This window comes from Macaca mulatta, chromosome 14 (assembly GCF_049350105.2).
Source record: "Macaca mulatta isolate MMU2019108-1 chromosome 14, T2T-MMU8v2.0, whole genome shotgun sequence".
NCBI classification, from domain to species: Eukaryota; Metazoa; Chordata; class Mammalia; order Primates; family Cercopithecidae; genus Macaca; species Macaca mulatta.
The window spans coordinates 10,747,840-10,774,060 of record NC_133419.1 but is presented as its reverse complement, the minus strand read 5'-3'; the positions used below and the strand labels follow the sequence as shown (position 1 = coordinate 10,774,060).

General features: G+C 45.3%; 2 protein-coding genes across 7 annotated transcripts in view; one reads left to right on the top strand and one right to left on the bottom strand.

Moving 5' to 3' along the window:
* Positions 1 to 23,145, bottom strand: part of ATL3 (atlastin GTPase 3) — a 49,918-nt gene extending 26,773 nt beyond the window's left edge. The window contains exons 1-6 of one of the 6 annotated variants that reach the window (XM_077962528.1): positions 23,021 to 23,115; positions 22,673 to 22,794; positions 10,603 to 10,739; positions 10,326 to 10,469; positions 879 to 983; positions 39 to 89 (exon numbers count right to left, since the gene is read on the bottom strand). In XM_077962528.1, the coding sequence (XP_077818654.1) occupies positions 39 to 89; positions 879 to 983; positions 10,326 to 10,469; positions 10,603 to 10,739; positions 22,673 to 22,794; positions 23,021 to 23,100 (639 nt within the window). In that variant the 5' untranslated portion in view covers positions 23,101 to 23,115. Of the gene's footprint in view, positions 1 to 38; positions 90 to 878; positions 984 to 10,325; positions 10,470 to 10,602; positions 10,818 to 20,788; positions 20,898 to 22,672; positions 22,795 to 23,020 lie in introns of those variants that run through there. The other 5 variants (XM_028833324.2, XM_077962531.1, XM_028833323.2 and 2 more) reach the window with 5 other exon arrangements.
* The window catches only part of SPINDOC (spindlin interactor and repressor of chromatin binding), a 207,207-nt gene that overhangs the window by 23,943 nt on the left and 157,043 nt on the right, over positions 1 to 26,221 (top strand). The gene's annotated exons all lie outside the window — the stretch shown is intronic.

Below are 26,221 nucleotides of genomic sequence, written 5' to 3'. Positions count from 1 at the left end.
AATAATATGCTGTTAAAATTGTTATGAGAAACATATACCTGCAGCTGTTGAAGATCATCTTCTTGAATGTTCTGGGATAAATTATAAATCTAGAAAACAAAAATCCAGATTGATACTATTCTGGCTTACTTCAAACAAATCCCAAATAAGCCTAAAGGGCTGACAGAAGCTTTGAACAATTAAAGACTTGCATATAAGAACATGAGACCTGTTCAAACAGTAATATGATCTGTCTTTTGGAAAACTATGCACATAAGGTTGAAATCAAAAATTCTTCCTTTACAGTTTAAAATATAGTTTTCCTAGTTCTTAACAAATCTATAGTTTCTATATGATGTGATATAAATTTCCATTTTTTGGACTTTTCTTGGAACACATTATATATAATTATGACCAAAGAGGAAAAATTCTTTGGCTCCTTCTCAAACTTTTAAGAGTTTAACTGGGCCGGGCGCGGTGGCTCACGCCTGTAATCCCAGCACTTTGGGAGGCCGAGGCGGGCGGATCACAAGGTCAGAAGATCGAGACCACGGTGAAACCCCGTCTCTACTAAAAATACAAAAAAAAAATTAGCCGGGCGCGGTTGTGGGCGCCTGTAGTCCCAGCTACTCGGGAGGCTGAGGCAGGAGAATGGCGTGAACCCGGGAGGCGGAGCTTGCAGTGAGCCGAGATCGCGCCACTGCACTCCAGCCTGGGCTGGGCGACAGAGCGAGACTCCGTCTCAAAAAAAAAAAAAAAAGAGTTTAACTGAATCTACAGTTTCAAAATATTTACATATCATCACAGAAATTCTGTTAACAGAACAATAACCAAAGCTGTATTTCCTCCCTTTATCTTATTTCCTTTGCAAGCTTTTTTCCGAGTCAAGTGGTTTTTACCTGAACAGAACTAGTCATAGTGCTTAGAGCAAAGATGGTAGCACAGTCTTTCACAGTTGACTGGCTATCAAATGCCCCCTGGGTATCCATCAGAACAACTGCAACCTAAAAAAAAGGAAAATACAAACAAAAGAGATTAAACTAAGAAGGAGGAAAATGTAAAGGAGAAATGGAAAAGTACAGGTAATATTTACGTGACCCTTAAGGACCTGCTTGTAGGTTCTGTACAACTATGTAGGTACTTTGCTTTGACTACAGCACTCTCCTAGAGATTATCCAGGAATACATAGCAATATGGAAGGCAAAAATTGCTCCACCAATTGAAACAGTCAAAAGTTGAAAGCAATTAGCTCATTACCCAGCCAGGCATTTGGATGATTTTTGTTGTTGAAAAAGAAACTAAACAACACTCATCTTGGCCAGGTGTAGTGGCTCACACCTATAATATCAACACGTGGGAGGCCGTGGCGGCAGCATCACTTGAGCCCAGGAGTTCAATACCAGCCTGGGCAACATAGTGAGACCCTGTCTCTACACAAAATTTAAAAAATTAGGTCGGGCGCAATGGCTCATGCCTGTGATCCCAGCACTTTGGGAGAGAGGCCAAGTCAGGTGGATCACTTGAGGCCAGGAGTTCCAGACCAGCCTGGCCAACACAGTGAAACCCTGTCTCTACCAAAAATACAAAAATTAGGACAGGCACAGTGGCTCACACCTGTAATCCCAGTACTTGTACTTTGGGAGGCCAAGGCAGGTGGATCACCTGAGGTCCAGAGTTCGAGATCAGCCTGGCTAACATGGCAAAACCCTGTCTCTACTAAAAATAAAAAAAATAAAAAAATTATACGGGCGTGGTGGTGCACACCTGTAGTCCCAGCTACTCAGGAGGCTGAGGCAGGAGAATCACTTGAAGCCAGGAGGCAGAGGTTGCAGTGAGCCAAGACCACACTGCTGCACTCCAGCCTGGGTGACAGAGCGAGATTTTGTCTCAAAAAAAAAAAAAAACTCTTTGGTATATACCCAAAGGAGCTGAAAACTTATGTCTCAACAAAAACCAACACATGAGTATTTATAGGAGCTTTATTCTTAATTGTCAAAATTTGAAAGCAACCAAGATGTCCTTCAACAGGCAAATGGATGAACAAACTGGTGCATTCATAATGTAGAATACTATTCAGCAATAAAAAGAAATGAACTATCAAGATACAAAAGAGTTGCAGAAATCTTAAAATCACATTGCTAAGTGAAAGAGGCCAATCTGAAAAGGCTGCATATTGTATGATTCTAACTATACGACATTCCGGTAGAGGTAAAACTATGGAGACAGTAAAAAGATCAGTGGAGGAGTTTGTGGGGAGGCAAGAAGAGAGGAACAGAGAGGTACATCACAGAGAATGTTTAGAGCAGTGTGACTGTTCTGTATGATATAGTAATAGTAGGCACATATCACTACACACTTGTCAAAATCCAATGTACAACACAATGAGTGAGCCCTAAAGTAAACTATGTATGGGCTTTAACTAATGACACTATATTGGTTCAAATATTAATTGTAACAAATGTATCACATTATTATAAGATATAATCAACAGAGCAAACTGAAGGAGGGTGTGGGAACTGGGCACTTTCCAATTAATTTTCCTGAAAACCTAAAACAAACAAAATAAAGATACGATTTTTTTTTTTTTTTTTTTGAGACGGAGTTTCACTCTGTCGCCCACGCTGGAGTGCAACGGAACAATCTTGGCTCACTGCAACCTCCAACTCCCACGTTCAAGCGATTCTCCTGCCTCAGCCTCCCGAGTAGCTGGGATTACAGCCATGAGCCACCATGCCCGGCTAATTTTTGTATTTTTAGTAGAGACAGGGTTTCACCATGTTGGTCAGGTTTGTCTCAAACTCCTGACCTCAGATGATGCACCTGCCTAGGCCTCCCAAAGTGCTGGGATTACAGGCGTGAGCCACCGCACCTGGTCTATTTTTTGGGGGGGCTTTTTTTTGAGACAGAGTTTTACTCTTGTCACCTAGGCTGGAGTGCAATGGCGTGACCTTGGCTCACTGCAACCTCCATCTCCCAGGTTCAAGAGATTCTCCTGCCTCAGCCTCCTGAGTAGCTAGGATTACAGGCGCACACCACCACACCCGGCTAAATTTTTGTATTTTTTGTAGAGATGGGGTTTCACCAAGTTGGCCAGGCTGGTCTCCAATTCCTGACCTCATGATCAGCATGCCTCGGCCTCCCTAAGTGCTGGGATTACAGGCATAAGCCACTGTGCCCAGCCACTAATTTTTTTAAGGCAGGAAACCCAGATGACAATGAAAAGCATGGAGTTTTACAAAAGTGATAATTCAACAGGATAAAAAAATGGAAGAGCTATAAAAGTCATGTAACTAAAAACAAAGCTTCCTCACTACTAATATTATACAGATTTCCTAAACTATTAAGAAGAATTAATACGTCAAATGCCCAAATAGTAAATGTAAAAAACAAATTATTTAGGCCCCACCAGTCTATATAGAGGTATCACACAGTCAAAAAATAATTATTTATGGCTGGGCGCAGTGGCTGGGCGCAGTTGGGCTCCTGCCTGTAATCCCAGCACTTTGGGAGGCCGAGGCAGGCAGATCATGAGGTCAGGAGATCAAGACCATCCTGGCTAACATGGTGAAACCCTGTCTCTACTAAAAATACAGGAAAAAAAAAAAAAATTAGTCGGGTGTGGTGACAGGTGCCTGTAGTACCAGCTACTCGGGAGGCTGAGGCAGGAGAATGGTGTGAACCCGGGAGGCAGAGCTTGCAGTGAGCCAAGATTGCGCCACTGCACTCCAGCCTGGGTGACAGAGTGATACTCCGTCTCAAAAAAAAAATTTTTTTTAATTATTATTATTTATTCTTAAAAACAAATTATAAGGCTGGGCACCGTGGCTTACACCTGTTATCTCAGCATTTTGGGAGGCCAAAGCAGGCATATTACCTGAGGTCAGGAGTTCGAGACCAGCCTGGCCAACATAGTGAGACCCCATCTCTACAAAAATACAAAAATCAGCCAGGTGTGTTGGAACACACCTGTAGTCTCAACAACTCAGGAGACCGAGGCATGAGAATCACTTGAACCTGGGAGGTGGAGGTTGCAGTGAACAGACATCCCACCACTGCACTCCAGCCTGGGTGACAGAGCAAGACCCTGTCTCCACAAAAAAAAAAAAAAATATGAAAACATCTATCACACATTACAAAAAATGTAGAAAGAAGGCATGAGACAAAAAACTAACACTGAATTTAAAGTCATAGAACCTTAGAATGCCAATACTAACAGTAACTAGCTTAACTTCACTGGGTCTTTTTAGCACAGCATCTCTAAAATGAAAAGGTTGGACCTTCCACTTTCAGCCAAAACGGAGTAACAGAGACAGAATGTACCCTCCCACCTGAAGCCAAAACGGAACAGACAAAACTTATGAAACAACAGTCTACCAGGCACTGGACATTAAGTAGTGAAGAATAATGATCCCCGAAGGAAGAGAAACAGATGAGGTAAGGTCCAGGATTGCCCCAGCTCAAGGCACAGGGAGGGGGAACTGAAGCAGAACCAGACAACCCTGAAGCAGAACCAGACAACAACTGAAGCAGAACCAGACAACCCTGAGTTGAAGAGACAAAGCAGGAGAGTCAGGGAGACCAAAGCTACTAGAATTCACAAAGTACCTAAGAGGAAAAAATTACAGAGATAAAGAACCCCAGGGATCTGTAGAGGGTTCCCCAACAAGTGTTCAGCTAACTACTGATCAGTGCATGTGTATAAGGAAAACTGTCTGAGGCTGAACAGGGAGCCACTGAAAAGACTGTGAACCATCTCCAGTGCTCACACAAGTTCAGGAATAATGCCTGTTCCCTCCAGCCAGACTACAAAAACCTCATAATTCAAGCGGAATTAGGAAGAGTACTCAGAGTCTTGCCTCAGTAATGAGGAATAACTACCAACACTCTCTGGTTCCATTTAACAAATCTAAACAGCAAGAACAGAAAAAAACAAGTTTCCAAATTACTTAACTACATCTCAGAATACAGCTAGATGTTTTACAGGAATGCAAAAATAACCAGCACCCAACAAGGGAAAATCCACAAGCCTACATCCTATCAAAAATTTGCAGACATACAAGAAGCAGAAAAATATAACCCAAATGAAGGGAAAAATCAATCAAAACTGACTCAGAACTAACACAGATATTAAAATTAACAGAAAACAACTTTTTTTTTTTGAGACAGTCTTGCTCTGTCGCCCAGACTGGAGTGCAGTGGAACGATCTCAGCTCACCACAACCTCCACCTCCCGGGTTCAGGCAATTCTCCTTCCTCAGCCTCTCGAGTAGCTGGGACTACAGAAGCCCACCACCACACCCAGCTAATTTTTGTAGCTGGCCTGGCCAAAAACAACTTTAAAACAGTATTCAGGGCCGGGCGTGGTGGCTCACACCTGTAATCCCACACTTTGGGAGGCTGAGGTAGGTGGATTGCCTGCAGCCAGGAGTTCAAGACTAGCCTGGCTAACATGGTGAAACCCCATCTCTACTAAAAATACAAAAAATAGCCGGGTGTGATGGCACATGCCTGTACTCCCAGCTACTCAGGAGGCTGAGGCAGGAGAATCGCTTGAACCCAGGAGGCAGAGGTTGCAGCGAGCCGAGATGGCACTACTGCACTCCAGCCTGGGTTAGAGAGCAAGACTCTGTCTCAAAAAAAAAAAAAAAAAAAAACCAAAAACAGTATTCTGTATAACTTTACTTCATATATTCAAAAAGTGGTGACATAAAAGATACTAAAAGTGGATGCAGAAACTGAATCATGTAAATGAAAAAAAAAAATACTAAAAAGTCCTAAATTTAACTGCTAGAGATGAAAATTACAATGTCTGAAATGAAAAATACACTGGACCTGATTAATAGCAGGTTCTAAAAGATTAGTGAACTTGAAGACCTAGAAATGCTCCACAAGAAAACAGACAAAAAGGCCAGGCACGGTGGCTCACACCTGTAATCCCAACACTTTGGGAGGCCAAGGGGGAAGGATCACCTGAGGTCAGGAGTTTGAGACCAGCCTGGTCAACTTGGTAAAATGCTGTCTCCACTAAAAATACAAATATTAGCCAGGCAGGGTGGTGCACACCTGTAATCCCAGCTACTCAGGAAGCTGAGACATGAGAACCTGGGGGGCAGAGGTTGCAGCGAGCCGAGATCACGCCATTGCACTCCCGGCCTGGGCAACAGAGCAAGACTCCATCTCAAAAACAAAAAAACAAAAAAACTCTGTTTTCTTTTTTTTTTTTTGAGATGGAGTCTCGCTCTGTTGCCCAGGCTGAGAGTGCAGTGCCACAATATTGGCTCAATACAATCTCTGCCTCCCAGGTTCCAGCAATTCTCCTGCCTTAGCCTCCCAAGTAGCTGTGATTACAGCTGGGCACCACCACGCCCAGCTAATGTTTGTATTTTTAGTAGAGACAGGGTTTCACCATGTTGGTCAGGCTGGTCTCAAACTCCTGACCTCAGGTGATCCGCCCACCTCAGCCTCCCAAAGTGCTGGGAATACAGGCATGAGCCACCGTGCCTGGCCTTTTTCTTTTTTTTTTTTTCAGATGGAGTTTAGCTCCTGTTGCCCGGGTGGGAGTACAATGGCGTGATCTCGGCTCACTGCAACCTCCATCTCCAGGGTTCAAGCGATTCTCCTGCCTCAGCCTCCCAAGTAGCTGGGATTACAGGCATGACCCACCATACCCAGCTAATTTTTTGTATTTAGTAGAGATGGGTTTTCAGTTGGTCAGGCTGGTCTCAAATCCCTGACCTCAGGTGATCCACCCACCTCAGCCTCCCAAAGTGTGGGATTACAGATGTGTGCCACCGCGCCTGGCCAAAGAATTTTATTTTATTATTATTTTTTTTTTTTTTTTTTGAGACGGAGTCTCGCTCTGTCACCCAGGCTGGAGTGCAGTGGCCGGATCTCAGCTCACTGCAAGCTCCGCCTCCCGGGTTTACGCCATTCTCCTGCCTCAGCCTCCCGAGTAGCTGGGACTACAGGCGCCCGCCACCTCGCCCGGCTAGTTTTTTGTATTTTTTAGTAGAGACGGGGTTTCACCGTGTTATCCAGGACGGTCTCGATCTCCGGACCTCGTGATCCGCCCGTCTCGGCCTCCCTAAGTGCTGGGATTACAGGCTTGAGCCACCGCGCCCGGCCTTTTTTTTTTTTTTTTTTTTGAGACAGAATCTTGCACTGTTGCCCAGGCTGGAGTGCAGTGGCCGGATCTCAGCTCACTGCAAGCTCCGCCTCTTGGGTTCATGCCATTCTCCTGTTTCAGCCTCCCGAGTAGCTGGGACTACAGGCGCCCGCCACCCCGCCCGGCTAATTTTTTGTATTTTTAGTAGAGACGGGGTTTCACTGTGTTAGCTAGGATGGTCTCGATCTCCTGACCTTGTGATCTGCCCTCTTCCACCTCCCAAAGTGCTGGGATTACAGGCGTGAGCCACCGCGCCTGGCCCAAAGAATTTTAAATGAACAAAGCGTCAGTCAGCTGTGGAACAACTTCAAGCAGCAAGAGGCACATGTAATAGCATTCTCCAAAGGGAATAAGAGACCAAAAAAATTTGAAGACATAATAACTTTAAAATGTCCAAATTTGATAAAAAATTGTAAATCTGCAGATTCAAGAAGCTCAATAAAACCCACATACAAAAAACATGAACTACATCAAAACACATCATAATTTGCTCAAAAACTGATAAAATCTTAAAAGCAACCAGACATACCCCATAAATACATGTACCTATGTACCCACGAAAAAAAATTTTTTTTGCCGGGCACGGCGGGCACGGTGGCTCAAGCCTGTAATCCCAGCACTTTGGGAGGCCGAGACGGGCGGGTCACGAGGTCAGGAGATCGAGACCATCCTGGCTAAAACGGTGAAACCCCGTCTCTACTAAAAAATACAAAAAACTAGCCGGGCGAGGTGGTGGGCGCCTATAGTCCCAGCTACTCAGGAGGCTGAGGCAGGAGAATGGCGTAAACCCAGGAGGCAGAGGTTGCAGTGAGCTGAGATCCGGCCACTGCACTCCAGCCTGGGCGACAGAGTGAGACTCCGTCTCAAAAAAAAAAAAAAAAAAAAAAAAAAAAAATTTTTTTTAATTTAAAGAAAAAAAGCAACCAGACAAAAAAGTCATATTAGGTACAAAAGAACAAAAATAACAGTGTATTTCTTGTCAGAAACAATGTCAGCAGGCTGGGTACAGTGGCTCCTGCTTGTAATCCCAGCACTTTGGGAAGCAGAGGCAGGTGAATAACCTGGGGTCAGGAGTTCAAGATCAGCCTGACCAATATGGTGAAACCCTATCTCTACTAAAAATACAAAAATTAGCCGGGCGTGGTGGTGCACGCCTGTAGTCCCAGCTACTCGGAAGGCTGAGACAGAAGAATTGCTTGAACCCGGAAGGCAGAAGTTGCAGTGAGCCAAGATCCCACCACTGCACTCTAGCCTGGGCAACAGAGCGAGACTCCCTCTCAAAACAAAAAAGAAAAGAAACAATGTCAGCGAAAAGGCAAAGGGGCAACACCTTTGAAGTACTGAGAAAAATACTTTGGCCTAGAACTCTATACTAAGAGTAAATGTTTTCCAAAACAAAGGCAAAATAAAGATTTTTCAGATGTATGAAAGCTAAAAGAATTCAGTACCAACAGACCAGCACTTCAAAATATCAAAGGTGGCCTGGCGTGGTGGCTCACCCCTATAATCCCAGCACTTTGGGAGGCCGACACAGGCAGATCATGAGGTCAGGAGTTCCAGACCAGCCTGGCCAACATTGTGAAACCCTGTCTCTACTAAAAATACAAAAATTAGCCAGGCATGATAGTGTGTGCCTGTAGTCCCAGCTACTCAGGAGGCTGAGGCAGGAGAATTGTTTGAACCTGGGAGGCAGAGATTGTAGTGACAATATGGTGCCACTGCACTCCAGCCTGAGCAACAGAGCGGGACAGCTACTCAGGAGGCTGAGGCAGGAGAATGGCATAAATCCGGGAGGCGGAGCTTGCAGTGAGCCGAGATCCCGCCACTGCACTCCGGCCTGGGCGACAGAGCGAGACTCCGCCTCAAAAAAAAAAAAAAAAAAAAGCACAAACAGGCATGAGGGCATGCTTATAGGACTGGGCTAAAAACAGAAGTAATGGATAAAAGTCTGTGTAAGAAACACATGACTTACCCCTCCCGATCCTTACAAAGAAATCTGTGGAGAGGCTCTATGCCCATAGCTTATAAGGCATGGATGAGACTGGGGGTAAGAAGCCCTACTGACAGCTGGGGGGTAGTGAATGCCCACCTTCTGAACAGTGAGATTCCCCAATGTCATTTCCCTGCTCAACTCCCAGAACAACAACGCCCAGGTCTGTGCCACCCATACAGGAGTAAGGAAATAAAGAACAGAAGTGGTAACACATAAGAGCATCAGCCTCTGAAAAGTGAAAACTGGGCAGAGAGGAGAATAACACACATGACAGTTGCTTTCTGTTAGAAGCCTTACAGTAGTATTTGACCTTTTAAACTATATTCATGCATTTTATTTAAAAATCTTAAAAACAATCAATATGTATTAATTTTAAATCATTCGCTTTAATAAAAAGTTGTTTTCACATCTTCCTTCCTTTTATTGAAAAGGCGCCCACCCGCCCAGCTAATTTTTTGTATTTTTAGTAGAAACAGGGTTTCACCATGTTGGCCAGGCTGGTCTCAAACTCCTAACCTTGTGATCTGCCCACCTTGGCCTCCCAAAGTGCTGGGAATACAGGCATGTGAGCCACTGCACCCGGCCGCCATTGGCTTCTTTAATTGGTTAAGAGCACAAAATGTAACAGGCAGAAGGTCTGTTTCAAAAAAATTAAAATGCTATGTGTTTTTTAAATTTTCCCCAAGTCAGATATACACACACCCACAAAAATTGTGTGTGAAGGAAAGCTGTCATACACAATAAGTTGTATCCTGAATTATTCAAGGAAGCACATGTTGGAATGGGAATTAGCAGAGTCAGCAACAGATTAATATTTTTTAATTGAGTCTTAAAATGCTACATGGCCCTAAGCAATACTACATAAAGTACTGCTAGGTGCAAAGGAGAAAATCTGTATAGCTTTTAGTAAAAATGTTTTTCCAGAAAAGAAAATTAAAATAAAGCAATTAGCAGACCAAGGAGACTACAGCTAGATATCAAAGCTACAACTTCTCATATCTGTGTCAGAAAATCCTATTTTCCGCAATAGACTAAAATTTCAGGACAAAACAGGGACTTTTTAACTTTTCTTTACCGATTTTAAATTCTTTGATAAAAGGTTTTTAATTGGGTTAACACAGTACATGCTGAAGTTCGTATTTTGTTGTTGTTGCTGTTGTTAATCTGTAAGGTCATTTTCATCCTTACCTTCTTCCCACCTGGCTTCTCCACAGTGAAAACTTCACTCCAGATCTGAATCCCAGTGGTTTCCGGATCAGATCCCCCTCTCCATGAAAATCCTGTTAACGGTTCTTCTGGGTCACCCAACCAATTTGAATGGCCACTTTCCTTCTACAGAAGTAAGAAATCTCCATTAAATCTTAAATTAAAAATTTTATGCATCAAGAATAATCTATGAGCTTATTTTGCTTTTTTGGACATTCAAGTCTCACTTTTTACTTGAAATAAAATAATTCTATCTTACCTGAGAATATAAGTATCGTAGCATAAAATCCAGAATGAAGGACTTGCCCTTTCGGAAGGCACCAGCCACTGAAACCACCACCACATCAAGATCTCGGATGTGGTCCTGCAAGAGGATGCTGGCCAAGGCTTTCTCATCTAGCTCAAAGGAATGTTGATCTTTCTGAACCAAAACAACCTGCACTGGACCAGGCTTGCTGCTTTCCATGGCATCACCTATGTTCATGTAGAGAAAAAAAAATTAGTGTCAAATATTTAAAATATGTTTTTGAATATGGGGAAAACAAAAACTTCTTAAACAGGGGACAGGGTCAGGCTCAGTGGCTCATGCCTAAAATCACAGCACTTTGGGAAACCAAAGCAGAAAGATTACTTGAGGCCAGGAGTTTGAGACTAGCCTGGGAAACAGTGAAACCCAGCGCTATGAAATTTAAAAAATTAGCCAGGTGTGGTGTACACCTGTAGTCCTAGCTATTCAGAGGCTGAGGCAGGAAGACTGCTTGAGCCCAGGGGTTTGAGGTTGCAGTGAGCTATGATCACACCACTGTACTCCAACCTGGGTGACAAAACTAAAAGAAACAAAAAACAGACACAAAAGTACTAACCATAAAAGGGCAGGGCACGGTGGTTCGCCCCCGTAATCTCAGCACTTTGGGAAGTCGAGGTGGGTGAATCACTTGAGGTCAGGAGTTCAAGACCAGCCTGGCCAATATGACAAAACCCCATCTCTACCAACAAATACAAAAATCAGCCAGGTGTGGTAGCACACACCTGTAAGTCCTAGCTACTCGGGAGACTGAGGCATGAGAATAACTTGAACCTGGGACGCAGAGGTTGCAGTGAGCTGAGATCATACCATTGCACTCCCACCTGGGCAACAGATAAGACCCTGTCTCAAAGAAAAAAAGTACTAACCATAAAAGAAAATAAAATGACAACACAGACTTCATTAAAATTAAAAATTGTGTTCATTTAAAGACTTTAATAAGTAAAAATGCAAGTCACAGGCTAGGGAAGAGTATTCATAATATCTATTTCCAAAGGACCCACATCCAGCATCAACATAGCAATCCACAAGAAAAAATAACAGGCACTTTGCAAGAAAAAGACATACAAATCCTATTAAAAGGTACTTCCATATCATTACTCAACAGGGAAATGTAAATTAAAACCACAGTAAGATACCACTACCTGCCCATCAGGATGGCTAAAATTTAAAAGACTGACAATATCAACTGTGGGACAGGGTATGAAGCAACTGGAATTCTCACACATTCTGATAGGAGCACAAAATACTAAAGCCATTTCAAAAAACTGTTTGGCAGTATCCACAAAAATTAAATGTATCTGTGATCCAGCAATTCTACTCCAAGGTATACACCGTTATACACCTAAGAGAAATGAATGCCTACGTCCACCAAAAAACATATATACAAGAATGTTGAGCTGGGCGTGGTGGATCGCACATGTAGTCCCAGCTACTTGGAGAGCTGAGGCAGGAGGATTACTTGGGCCCAGGAGTTCAAGACCAACCTGGACAATATTGCAAGACTCTATCTCAAAAACAGAAAGTTCCTATCAGCTTTACTCAAAACAGTCCAAAAGTGGAAATAAAACAATGTCTATCAATAATAGTGTGTTTGCCACTGCTAAGCTTTCTATATATTTAATCCTCAGAACAACTCTGATGTAAATAATATTGCTTCATTTTAAAAAGAAGGAAATGGCCAGGCTCAGTGGCTCACACTTACAATCCCAGCACTTTGGGAGGCCAAGGCAGGCTGATCACTTGAGGTCAGGAGTCCAAAACCAGCCTGGCCAACATCGTAAAGCCCTGTCTCTACTAAAAATACAAAAAAAAAAAAAAAAATTAGCCGGGCATGGTGACACATGCCTGTGGTCCCAGCTACTCAAGAGGCTGAGGGAGGAGAATTGCTTGAACCGGGAGGCAGAAGCTGCAGTGAGCCGTGATCGCACCACTGCACTCCAGCGTAGGTGGCAGAGAGGTCTCAAAAAAAAAAAAAAAAAAGAAGGAAATGAAGGCTTACGAAGGTTCAGCATAGTGCCCAACAGTTCCTAGAAATAAGCTCAAAAAGATCTTTAGGTGGTTGTGTTTTGCATATCACTAGTAATAACTCAAAAAGTTTTAGAAACAATTAATTCTGTAGTTCAAAAATAAGCACTAACTAGTATTATACTTTCCTTACCAGTTTCCCTACCAAAGTACAAAGATAATTAATTTGAAATTCAGGTCAGCCACAGCGTCCACGCCTGTAATCCTAGCACTTAGAGAAGCTGAGATGGGAGGATTGCTTGAGGCCAGAAGTTCAAGACCAACTTGGCCAATACAGCAAGAGATTGTCTTGAGAAGGGAAGAGGGAAGGGAAGAGGGGAGGGGAGGGAAGGGAAGGGAAGGCAAGGGGCCGGACGCAGTGGCTCACCTGTGCAATCCCAGCACTTTGGGAGGCCGAGGCGGGCAGATCACCTGAGGTCGTGAGTTCCAGACCAGCCTGACCAACATGGAGAAACCCTGTCTCTACTAAAAACACAAAATTAGCCAGGCGTGGTGGTGCACGCTTGTAATCCCAGCTACTTAGGAGGCTGAGGCAGGAGAATCCCTTGAACCCAGGAGGTGGAGGTTGCGGTGAGCCGAGATTGCGCCACTGCACTCCAGCCTGGGAGAAAGAGTGAGACTCCGTCTCAAAAAAAAAAAAAAAAGAAAAGAAAAGAAAGCAAAAAAATTCATTCAGGCCGTGCGTGGTGGCTCACACCTGTAATCCCAGCACTTTGGGGGCCAAGGCGGGCAGGTCACCTGAGGTCAAGAGTTCAAGACCAATCTGGTCCAACAATGGTGAAACTCTGTCTCTACTAAAAATTAGCCAGGCGTGGTGGTGCGCGCCTGTATCCCAGCTACTCCAGAGGCTGAAGCAGGAGAACTGCCTGAACCTGCATGGTGGAGGTTGCAGTGAGCCAAGATCGTGCCACTGCACTCCAGCCTAGATTTCAGAGCGAGACTCCATCTCAAGAAAAAAATAAAAAGAAAGAAAGAAATTCAGAGCCACTTAGTAGCTGTGGACTTACGGGAAGTTTACAAAAAACTACCATTGGGGCCTAAGGAGTGAATAAAGAACTATTTCCCTAAGTGTGAGTGTCACTGGTATTAAAGATGTTTTTAGGTAGTTAAAAGGACATAGTAATTTTAATAATTATGCATTTTAATGTATACTTTAAAACAACAAATCTGTATTTTAATAAATTATTCTTTAGAAGGATGCTAAATTTAACAAGTCTGTTTATTTATTTAAGACAAGGTCTGGCTCTATCACCCAGGATGGAGCACAGTGGCACTATCTCAGCTTATTGCACTCTCCGCCTCTCCGGCTCAAGTCATCCTCCCACCTCAGCCTTCCAAGTAGCTGGGACTACAGGCATTCATCACTATACCCAGCTAATTTTTGTATTTTTGGAGAGATGGGGTTTCACCATGTTGCCCAGGACCGTCTTGAACTCCTGAGCTCAAATGATCTACCTGTCTCAACCTCCTAAAGTGCTGGGATCACAGCGACACCATACCCAGTCAAGAAGTCAATCTAAAGTAGACTTGAGGAGACATATTAAGTAAAGCTTAGTACTGACAGGCAGACACGGCCAAAATCACAGTGACACCTTACCCGGCCAAGAAGTGAATTTAAAGTAGACCTAAGGAGACATATTAAGTAAAGCTTAGTACTGACAGGCAGACATGGCCAAAATCACAAAGATGGTTCCAAAATGACTTTGTCTAACCAGCACTGAGGGCTACACGATCATGGCAGGCAAAGCAGACAAAACTGTTTGACTGCAAAACTCTCTCCCCTTTAAGCCACTGGAATTGCTGCTCACTTTTTACATTTATAGTATCAGATAGCAACAAAAGGGTTCTTCGCACTTTTTTTTTTTGAGACAGTATCTTGCTCCAGCACCCAGTATCTTACTGCAGCCTCAAACTCCTGGGTTCAAGCAATTCTCCCACCTCAGCCGCCAGAGTAGCTGGGACTACAGGTGTGTGCCACCATCAGTGGCTAATTTTTTTAATTTTTTTGTGGAGATGGGGGTCTCATGTGGCCCACATTAGTCTCAAACTCCTGGGCTCTAGTGATCCTCTCACCTCAGCCTCCCAGAATGCTGGGATGATAGGCTACTGTGGATGTCAATGATAGCCACTGTGCCTGGCTTCTTCCTACTTTTTAAGTTTTTGCAGACTATTAGGAAACAAGTTATAAATATAGGTTAAATGTCATGCTATCATTGTAATCAATGTATACTAACACTTTTCTATCCTGTTATTGCCTGGATTAAAAAGGAAACATTTCTGGGAATAATCTCTTGGGGTTCTTACTGCCACAGCAGCAGGTAAATCCAAGATCCAAAGACCTTCAGTCTTTCATACAAAAGAACTAATGAAAAGAATTTATTCAGACTTCAGGGATAAAGCCACAGTGTTAAGTACCGTGTAGCACTCAAAGAAATACAAAACAAAGTCTCGATTGTGACAGAGATGTCTGGTTTTTCCCCCAATATTAGTTTCTCCCTCCTGCTATATAATAGATTTTTAGCTGGGCATACAACTGCCCAGAAGAAACACATTTCCAACCCAAATTTATAGCTAGGATATGACCAGGTGACTAAATTCTGACCAATGGGAAGTGACTGGAAATGACAGACGCAACTTCCAGATCAGGCGTTTTCCCCTTGCTTGCTGGCTGGATGTAAAAGTAGGAGTGAATCACCTTGCGCCAGGCATACGAGGGCAACACCCCAGGAATGCTGGAGAAACAAGAGAGGTCAGATTTCATGTAGCAGAACTGCCATACTGGTTCACTTTTATGTGAAAAAAAAATGTCTACCTTGCTTAAATCACTTATTTGGAGGCTCTGCCAAATACAGCCAAGCCTAGTAGCCAACACAACAGTCTTCTAGGACTTTACAATTAAGTTCATCATACCAGATCTTTTTGTTTTATCTATTTCACTACTAAAAGTTTACTGAGCAAGGCCAGCCACAGTGGCTCACGCCTGTAATCCCAGCACCTTGGGAGGCCGAGGCAGGCGGGTCACTTGAAGTCAGGAGTTCAAGACCACCCTGGACAACACAGTGAAACCCTGTCTCTACCAAAAATATAAAAAATTAGCTGGGCGTGGTGGTAGGCGCCTGTAATCCCAGCTACTTGGGAGGCTGAGGCAGGAGAATCGCTTGAACCCGGGAGGCAGAGGTTGCTGTGAGCCAAGATTGTGCCATTGCACTCCAGCCTGGGCGACAGAGCGAAACTGTCTCAAAAAAAAAAAAAAAAAAAAAGTGTACTGAGCAATGTGAATGTAATGACACACAGCACATACAATAAACTATTGTTGTTGTTTTTTTTTTTTTTTGAGACGGAGTCTCACTGTCACCCAGGCCGGAGTGCAGTGGAGCAATCTCAGGTTACCACAACCTCCACCTCCCGGGTTCAAGCGACTCCTCTGCCTCAGCCTCCTGAGCAGCTGGGACCACAGGCATGCGCCTCCACGCTCGGCTAATTTTTGTATTTCTAGTAGAGACGGGGTTTCGCCATATTGGCCAGGCTGGTCTAAAACTCCTGACCTTGTGTTCCGCCTGCCTCAGCCTCCCAAAGTGCTGGGATCCCAAAGCTACTGCTCCCGGCCAATAAACTATTGTAAAATGAATGAATGACATGTACCATAATATAGTTGAAAGTTACAACCCAAAGGATGCAAGTGGCATTGCTAGAGCAGTAGACATGGAAGGTAAAAATTATGTGGTTACAAGATGGGACAATCCAATGATAAGAATGTATACAGTTGAGGCCGGGCACAGTGGCTCATGCCTGTAAATCCCAACACTGGAAGGCTGAGGCAGGCGGATCACCTAGGGTCAGGAGTTTGAGACCACCCTGACCAACATGGAGAAACCCCGTCTCTACTAAAAATACAAAATTAGCTGGGTGTGGTGGCACATGCCTGTAAATCCCAGCTACTCAGGAGGCTGAGGCAGGAAAATCGCTTGAACCCCGGGAGGCGGAGGTTTCGGTGAGCTGAGATTGTGCCATTGTACTCCAGTCTGGGTGAAAGACTGAGACTCCATCTCAAAAAAAAAAAAAAAAAGAAGAAGAAGAATGTATACAGTTGTGTACAGTGAACTGCACTTCAAGAGAAGCTGAAGACTACTGAGGACAGCTGGTGGGGGAAAAGTCCTTACTCATCTCTTCCTCTCCCTATAGCACAGTACCCAAGAATAAAGGAAGGGAACCAGGCTCTGTTTAGTTGGAAGAGCTGGGGTGATTCTGCATTTCTCTTCACACCAGTAATAAAAGCATGATTATCAACATCCACCAGATTAAAAAGATCTTCTTGGCCAGGCATGGGAAGTCCCGCCTATAATCCTAGCACTTTTGGGAGGCCAAGGCAGGCGGATTACCTGAGAACAGGAGTTAGAGGCCAGCCCGGGAAACAGGGCGAATCCCTATCTCTACTAAAAATATAAAAAATAACCAGGCATAGTGGTAATGTGCCTGTAATCCCAGCTACTTGGTATCACTTGAATCTGGGAGGCAGAGGTTGCAGTGATTCAACCACTGCACTCCAATCAAGGGAACAGAGCAAGACCCTGTCTCAAAAAAAAAAAAAAAAAAAAAAAAGATGTTGTTCACTGACAGTGCTCCTTGGATTTGGGCCTATATAAGGAAGAATTATTTTGAGCTGTACACACCACCAATAATGCAAGTTAAATGGAGCTGCTTGTATATTACACCTTTTTTAAGACTGGGTCTCACTCTGTGGCACAGGCTAAAGGCGCAGTGGTGGTTCACTGCAGCCTGGACCTACGGGGCTCAGGCAATCCTCCCACCTCAGCCTCCCAATATCATCTCACTGCAACCTCTGCCTCCTGGGTTCAAGCGATTCTCCTGCCTCAGCCTCCTGAGTAGCTGGGATTACAGGTACCCGCCACCATACCTGATTTTTTATTTTTAGTAGAGGCGGCGTTTCACCACCTTGGCCAGGCTGGCCTTGAACTCCTGACCTCAGGTGATCCACCCGCCTCAGCCTCCCAAAGTGCTGGGATTACAGGCGTGAGCCACCGCACCCAGCCTACCCTCTATTTGGATGATACAACTTCACAGATCTCTAACCTGCATTTAGTCTAAATGTACAACTGCCTAAGGGACAGATTCACCTGCTTACTCTCAGAAGTAACCTGTGGAAATAAATGAATTTAGGACTCAAAACACAAGTTCCCGTTCTAGCCCTACCACTAACAACCTGTGTGAGCCTGGACATGTCTAGTTTTCAGTTTCATCAGTAAAATGAGTCAAGTGCTAGCTGGGTGCAGTGACTCATGCCTGTAATCCCAGCACTTTGGGAGGCCGAAGGGGATGGATCATTCACTGTACGATCAGGTGATCTGACCACCTCAGACTCTCAAAGTGCTGGGATTATAGGCATGAGCCACTGTGCCCAGTCCACTTCTCAGAAATCTTAAACTCTGGAGATCTAGTCTGCCGGGAGGGTACTAAAAATATCTGTAAGCGGCAATCTTACATGCCTTGTCCCTTTAGAGAAGCAATTATTTTCCAAGGTCTAATTCTGCATACTGCAACAACAGTTAATGCTATATTACATTGCATGAATATGGATAACATGTGGTATTATTGCACAGACACAAAGCTACAGCTGGACCACAGTCACATCTGTCATTCATATGTATTTATGTGAATTTACAACCTATGTTTAAAATTCCAGAAATAAACAATTCATAAGTCTTAAGATTGCAATGCAGTTCTAAGTACCATGATGAAATCTTGTGCTATCCTGCCAGGGACATGAATCACTCCTTTTTCCAGAATGTCCACACTTTATACACTACCATGCCCATTAGTTACTTAGGAGCCCTCTCATTCGTCAACATAGTGTATACAGGGCTCAGTGCCATCAGCAGTTTCAGGTATCCACTGGGGGCCTTACAATGTATTCCCCTCAGATAATGGGGACTACTCCATTGCTGTAAACAGTTCATGATAATATTCTATCAGTCATCAATTCAAGTATGTAGAAAATGTTGAAAATCTTTGTATAATAATTAGAAAGTTTTTTTTTTTTTTTTGGAGACAGATTCTTGCTCTGTTGCCCAGGCTGGTAAGCAGTGGCATCATCCCTGCTCACTGCAACCTCCATCTCCCAGGTTCAAGTGATTCTCCCACCTCAGCCTCCCAAGAGTTTAGGATTCCTGAGAAGTGAGCCAGGTGCAGTGGCTCACGCCTGTAAACCCACCACTTTGGAGGCCAAGGCAGATGGATCATTTGCGACCAGGAGTTTGAGACCAGCCTGACCGATATGGTGGACCCTGTCTCTACTAAAAATACAAAAAAATTGGCCAGGAGTAGTCCCAGCTACTCGGGAGGTTGAAACAGGAGAATCGCTTGAACCTGGGAGACGGAGGTTGCAGTGAGCCGAGATCGTACCATTGCACTCCAGCCTGGGTGACAGAGCGAGACTCTGTCTCAAAAAAAAAAAAAAAGAAACAAAAAACTGACAGTGTAGACTAGGGTTTCTCAACCTCGGCACTACCGACATATTGACACTGGGGCTGCACAACTGTTGTGGGGGGCTATCCTACGCACTTCAGGCTATTGAGCAGCATCCCTCGCCTCTACCTACTAGATACCAGTAACATTCCCCACAACAGGTTCTAACACCCAAAAAATGTCTCCAGCCATTGCTAAATGCTCCAGGGGCAGGAAGAGGCAATATTACCGTAGGTTAAGAACCACTGAGTAGAGCCAGTCTTGGCGCTCATCCTTACCATTCAAAGAGTTCTGAAAACAAAGTAACCAGTCACAGAAACACTTTGCTAAGTAGATTCATGTATGACTCAGGGTAAAGTTATGATCTGAGTTTTCTAGTCTCCTTATAAAATATCAGATTCTCTAAAGGGCAAGAGCAACACACCCAAAACAGAGGCATACCATTTTCATGCCTTGTTCTTGCTGGCAGTCTTTAAGGTTTCTAACCAACAGACAAAGCCAGAGAAAACATCATCACAGGCAAGATAAGTATACTAAGACCTTAGCCAACTCCAGAACTGCTGGGTGTGGCTCCTTCTGGGTGGTGGAGGGGTGGGAGCTTCTACATACCGTTTTGTCTTAAGGCAGTGCTGCAATATGCTTAAGGCTGTTTCGGTGAAAGTACTATTTAAATCCAATTAACCAGAATACTGGGCAAATTTTATATTTGTCTGTTGTAGAAAATCTTTTCGCCTTAGCACCGAAGGTTGAACAAAACCATTTTTTGTTGTTGTTGTTGACTAAGGATTGTGTAATGCTTCATACATTTACAAAAATTATCTATGACTAAACGGTACCGAAGATTCAGAAAATCCAAGGAGAGGGCTGAATCTGAAAATGATGCCAGGCTATACTACAAGCGAAGGAAAAACAACCTTTCTAATGGAACAAGCTCAACAACAATTTTGTATCTCTTTCCTAAGCATAAGAATGCCACCAAAGGTTTTAATTAGCTGTGTTCCTTTTTTTTTTTTTGAGACAAGGTCTCAGTCTGTTGCCTAGGCTGGAGTGCAGTGGCAAGAAAAAGGCTCACAGCAAAAAAAAAAAAAAAAAGGAAGGCTCACTGCAGCCAACTTCCTGGGCTCACTCCATCCTCTCACCTCAGACTCCTGAGTAGCCAGAACTACAGGCCTGCAACACCACCTTGGCTAACTTTTTTTTAACTTTTTTGCTGCGGCGGGGAGGGCCGGTCTCATCATGTTGACCAGGCTGGTCTTGAACTCCTGACCTCAGGTGATTCACCTGCCTCAGCTCCCAAAATGCTGGGATTACAGGTGTAAACCACAGCTCTCGGCCAAGTAAGGATTTCCTAATTAGCACCTACTATACCAGGAAAGCCTATCTTCTAATCTGTTAACATAATTCAACTGTGAAATATATCTAACGTGTTCTAACAATCGAAATACCATGCAAATGGGCCAGGCGCGGTGGCTCACACCTACAATCCCAGCACGTTGGGAGGCTGAGCTGGACGGATCACCTGAGGTCAGGAGTTCAAGACCAGCCTGGCCAACATGGTGAAACACCCCCTCTCTACTAAAAATACAAAAATTACCCGGGCACGATGATGGGTGCCTGTAATCCCAGCTACCTGGGAGGCTGAGGCAGGAGAATCTCTTGAACCTGGGAGGCGGAGGTTACAGTGAGCAGAGATCGCGCCATTGCACTCCAGCCTAGGTGAAAGAGCAAAACTCCGTCTAACCAAAAAAAAGAAAAAGAAAAAGAAAATTAAGCTAGTACACATCATCACATCTATCCTCTGTTATTTCTCCTATTTCATGAATTCTACTACAATGAGGTAGTAAACTGTAGCTAACAAAATAATGGGCCGGGCACGGTGGCTCACGCCTGTAATCCCAGCACTTTGGGAGGCCGAGGCGGGTGGATCACCTGAGGTCAGGAGTTCGAGACCAGCCTGGCCAACATGGTGAAACCCCGTCTCTACTAAAAATACAAAAAATTAGCTGGGCCTGGTGCCGGATGTCTATAATCCCACTACTCCGGAGGCTGACGCAGGAGAATCGCTTGAACCCAGGAGGCAAAGGGTGCAGTGAGCCAAGATTGTGCCACTGCACTCCAGCCTAGGTAGCAAAAACGAAACTCCATCTCAAAAAAAAAAAAAATAAATAGCCGCGCACGGTGGAGGATGCCTGTAATCCCAGCTACTCGGGAGGCTGAGGCAGGAGAATTGCTTGAACCCAGGAAGTAGAGGCTGCAGTTGGCCGAGATCGCGCCATTACACTCCAGCCTGGGTGACAACGGCGAAACTCTGTCTCAAAAAACAATAATAAAATAAAATAATTTGCTGGACTACTGCAATACTGAGATCCTTCTCAAATTGTTCTCAGGTGTTAAAGTGGCGACAGGAATTTCTGGAGTACAAACTAATCTCTGTGGGAATTGGGGGGAAAAAAAAAAAAAGCACTAATTTGAATTTCAGTACCTATGTTGCAATGCTAAATTCTTGACAGGGATTAGTACTCCGTAGGTTATGCTTCTTAAATCTCCAAAAGTAAGCCAACGTGTGAAATCGTACATTTTTGGTCCGTAATTCTAAGACTTTCACAAAACGTTGCATTGCCTCGTATTTGAATTTGAGAACTGAGACTTATTTAAAAATTCTTCACTGTTCTTTTCCTTTTTGCCCTTCGATTTCGCAAGTGAAACGGTCATTTCAACAGCACACACATTACACTAGAATAAAGCCAAGTAAAACGACAGACTAAATCAGATCCATGAATACACGATGACTCCTTATTTGGTTTTTACTTAATACTTTCACTACCTTTCATGTATTCAGGAAAGTAAAAGAACAACGTACCGTGCCAAATGCACTAACTTACTAAAAACCAATTTAGGCCAATTCTTTACAGCGTTAAGTGTGGGTTGAAAACCAACTTTCCTAATACTTGTGGTGAATGCCTCAAGGTCGTTAGGCTAAACATAAAGCTTCCAAGACACTTCGCAGCCTTCCTGCACTTCCAGAAAGGCCAAATAAACCAGCATCCACCTTCCCGCTCCATCCGGGCCCCGACTTCCCGACCCGAGAGGGCGCTGAGTGCCCGGGCACCGAGGGGCAGCGCCCCGGGGCGCCCGGCTCTGCCCAGGGCGGGGCTCTGCGGAGCCGAAAGCTCCGGACGCCGCCCACGGGGACCACCGGCCCTCGGGCCGCCCAGGGGCAGCTGCAGCCCAGAGGAGGAGCTGGAGAAGCCCCCGGAGGCGGCCGGGCCCGAGCCCTGACGGCGGCCGCCCCCGGCCGAAAGCTAAGGAAGGCGCCGCCCTCGCTGGACCAGCCGGGCCCGAAGAGGAGCCCCCGGCCACAAATTGGGAAGCCAAGGGACCCCGGCGAGGGACGCGCGGTCCCAGCCCCGGGACGAGGAAGGGCGGCGGCGCGGGCGGGGGTTCTTCTCAGAGCTACAGCAGGGAGGGCGGAGGGGGTGGCCGCGGGGCGATCCGAGGAAAATCGGCGCCTCACCTGCTCCTCTCGAGGCAGCTGCTGCCACTCGCTGAGGGGACAACATGGAGCCTCCGCCTTCAAAGCAGAAGCAGTAGGGGTGCAGAGGAGAAGGACGGGTGGGGGCGGGAACGAACCGGGCCCTGGAAGCGGGAAACGGGCGGAGCCTGGGCTCTAGAAAAAACTAGCGAGAAGGTGGGGCGCGCGGAGCCGCGACGGAGCGAGCGTAGGGCGGTCGGCGTGGCCCAACGGACAGTCCGAGGCGTGACGAACGCAGGACGAGGCTAGGCTAGGCGGGGCGGGAAAGCGCACGCGGCAGAATCCCGCCACCGCCCGCCGCGTGTGCGCGCGAAGCAAGCCGCTGGCTACCTGTTGGCTGGGCGTCGGCTGCTACGCTCCTTTGGGAATTGTAGTCCCGCGCTCACTGGGTCCCGGCCGGCTGTCCCCATACTGCGCACTCATCTGGGGCGGGACTTGGCGCGGTTCTCCGACGACTGAACTACAACTCCCAGCAGGCCGTGCGGGAAGGGGCGGGCTGGCTCGACTCCTCCAGCGAGCCGCGGCCCGCGCCTAGCGTGCAGACCAGGCCCCAGGCCGAGGCTTTTTCCGAGAACCCCCAGTGTGGGAGACGGCTGCGGTGTTTAACTAGGCCCGTGACCACAGATGGGCAGAAGAGAGGTCTCAATCCTGGATGGCATCAACGTCACTGGGTCTTTAATGATTTTGACTTCATAAGAGCAGGTGGCCGTGACTTCATTACCACATTTATTGTCATCTCCCTATGTTCCTGTCCCTGGCCATGGCAGATGCTCACCATCCCGGCTCTAATAGCTAATGTAAGAAGTCCGGTCGGGCGCGGTGCTTCTCGCCTGTAGTCCCCGCACTTTGGGAGGCCGAGGTGGGAGGATTGCTTGGGCTCCGGAGTTCGAGACCAACCTGGGCTAGTTCGTGGTGAAACCTCGTCTCTACAAATTAGCTGGGCTTCGTGGCGCAAGCTTGTAATCCCAGCTACTAAGGCTAAGGCACGAGGATCAAGAACCGCTTGAACCCGGGAGGCGGAGGTTGCTGTGAGCCGAGATCACGCCACTGCACTCCAACCTGGGCGACAGAACGAGACTGTCTTTAAAAAATAAAGTCTGGTGAGACCTCTTCTACTGGCTTTATCCAGCCTAAGCCATGACCATCTTTTGTAAACCTCAGGTTATAGGAGCTTGTTTTGAAACTGCCTTTCCAAGCACACTTTTCCTTAAACTGTGTGGGTAGATCAATACAAAAGAAGATACTCTGAAAATACTGTTATTCACACTTAACATGTGATTGAGAAAATGTCGTTTGCCACAATTGAAGAATATTGGTTTCTGGATTTGTTGGAAGTGGAAGTGGTTGTCTTGGAGATAAGTTGCTGGTGGAGCTTACAGGAAGTTAAAGCATCTATCCCCCAACCCCGGCCCCCAACCACCACCTCTTAACGTCACCATTGCTTCATACAGTCAACAAATTATTCCACTGTCTTATTTCTGTCTCTGCCTTAATCATTGTAACCTACCCAGAACCTCCTTCCTGCTACTTCTAGACCCTGCCAAGCCCATTGAGCTACTTTCTGTTTGCAGAGTGATTAGGCCAAAGGTGAAGAGGTCAAGATGATTCTACATAAAGAGGTCCTGTTTGATATCCTTTCTCCTGCCACTTCTAATTCTCCCCAAACTCTCAACATTGTTGAATACCCTCTTCCATGCTTTAAATGTAATCTAAGTTAGATCTAGGCCAACTTTGGCCAGTAAGAGACAAGAAGTGAATATCAGGGCAAGTGTTTACTGGAGTTTCACACTGGATGTGCAGAAGGCAGGACCTACAGGATGTGACATGCCCAGAAAGAGAAAGGAGGGGCCAAAAATCAATGTCTTGTCACAATTGCAGCACACTGTGTGAGAATTTAAAATTGCACATACAGGCCTGTAATCCCAGCATTTTGGAAGGCTGAGGCGGGTGGATCACCTGAGGTTGTGGGTGTTCGAGACCAGCCTGACCAACATGGAGAAACCCCATCTCTACTAAAAATACAAAACTAGCCAGGCGGAGTGGCGCATGCCTGTAATCCCAGTTACTCCAGAGGCTGAGCAGGAGAATTGCTTGAACCCAGGAGGCGGAGGTTGCAGTGAGCTGAGACAGCACCATTGCACTCCAGCCTGGGCAACAAGAGCAAAACTCCATCTTAAAAAAAAAAAAAAATTGCACACACATCCCAGCATTCTCTGCTCCGTTTCCCTGAATTACTTTTCTCCAAAAGACTTCATACTACTTGGCCAGGCACGGTGGCTCACTCCTGTAATCCCAGCACTTTGGGAGGCCAAGGCAGGTGGATTACCTGAGGTCAGGAGTTTGAGACCAGCCACGCTAACATTGTGAAACCCTATCTCTTCTAAAAATACAAAAAATTAGCTAGGCATGGTGGTAGACGCCTGTAATCCCAGCTACTCAGGAGGCTGAGGCAGGAGAGTTTGCATTGAGTAGAGATGGCACCACTGCACTACAGCCTGGGAGAAAGAGTAAGACTCCATCTCCAAAAAAAAAAGACTTCACACTACTATCTGACTTATGTTTTAACCTTTCATTGTGTTTGTCTCTTCCCACTAGAATGTAAGTTCCAAACAGATAGGAATTTTTGTCTATTTTGTTCACTAGTATATCCCCAGTCCCTAAATACTGCTGGCAGATAATAGAGACTCAAATATCCATTGAATTAATGGATGAAGAAGATATATGTTACATCTAACACTGCTCACTCACTTTCTGGTTCCTTTAATATTAAATACCTAACTTTTACTATTGAACAAAATACCCTAGTTTATTTTAAGGGCTTCCCAGACATTCACTGAAATCCAACTTCTCAGGAAGTGAACAGCAAATACTGATATATGTCTCAATATTACATCATCAAGGTATCAAGGTCAATGTTAGCACATCAGCCTTCCCCATACCTTGTAGCAGCTTTTGACATTTGGAACAAAACAGTACAAATTATAGGTGGACTTAAGGATTAGTCACAACTTAGAAAGCAACCACTGTAAATGAGAAACATGTTTTGTTATTTCCTTCTCAAATATCCAGGGTCATCAAAACAGTGGACACTGAGAGTGCCAAATATTGACGATACTGATTACAGCCTGCCTTCAGCCATCTCACTCTGAATTGAGTCATGTGCTATGATCAAAGGTTGAGCTTTCCTTGAGGTTTTCCAGAAGTAGGTGACATGTAGACATATTTCAGTGGTTAAGACCACTGGCGGGCCGGGCGCGGTGGCTCAAGCCTGTAATCCCAGCACTTTGGGAGGCCGAGGCGGGCGGATCACAAGGTCAGGAGATCGAGACCACAGTGAAACCCCGTCTCTACTAAAAATACAAAAAAAAAATTAGCCGGGCGCGGTGGCGGGCGCCTGTAGTCCCAGCTACTCAGGAGGCTGAGGCAGGAGAATGGCGGGAACCCAGGAGGCGGAGCTTGCAGTGAGCCGAGATCGCGCCACTGCACTCCAGCCTGGGCAACAGCGTGAGACTCCGTCTCAAAAAAAAAAAA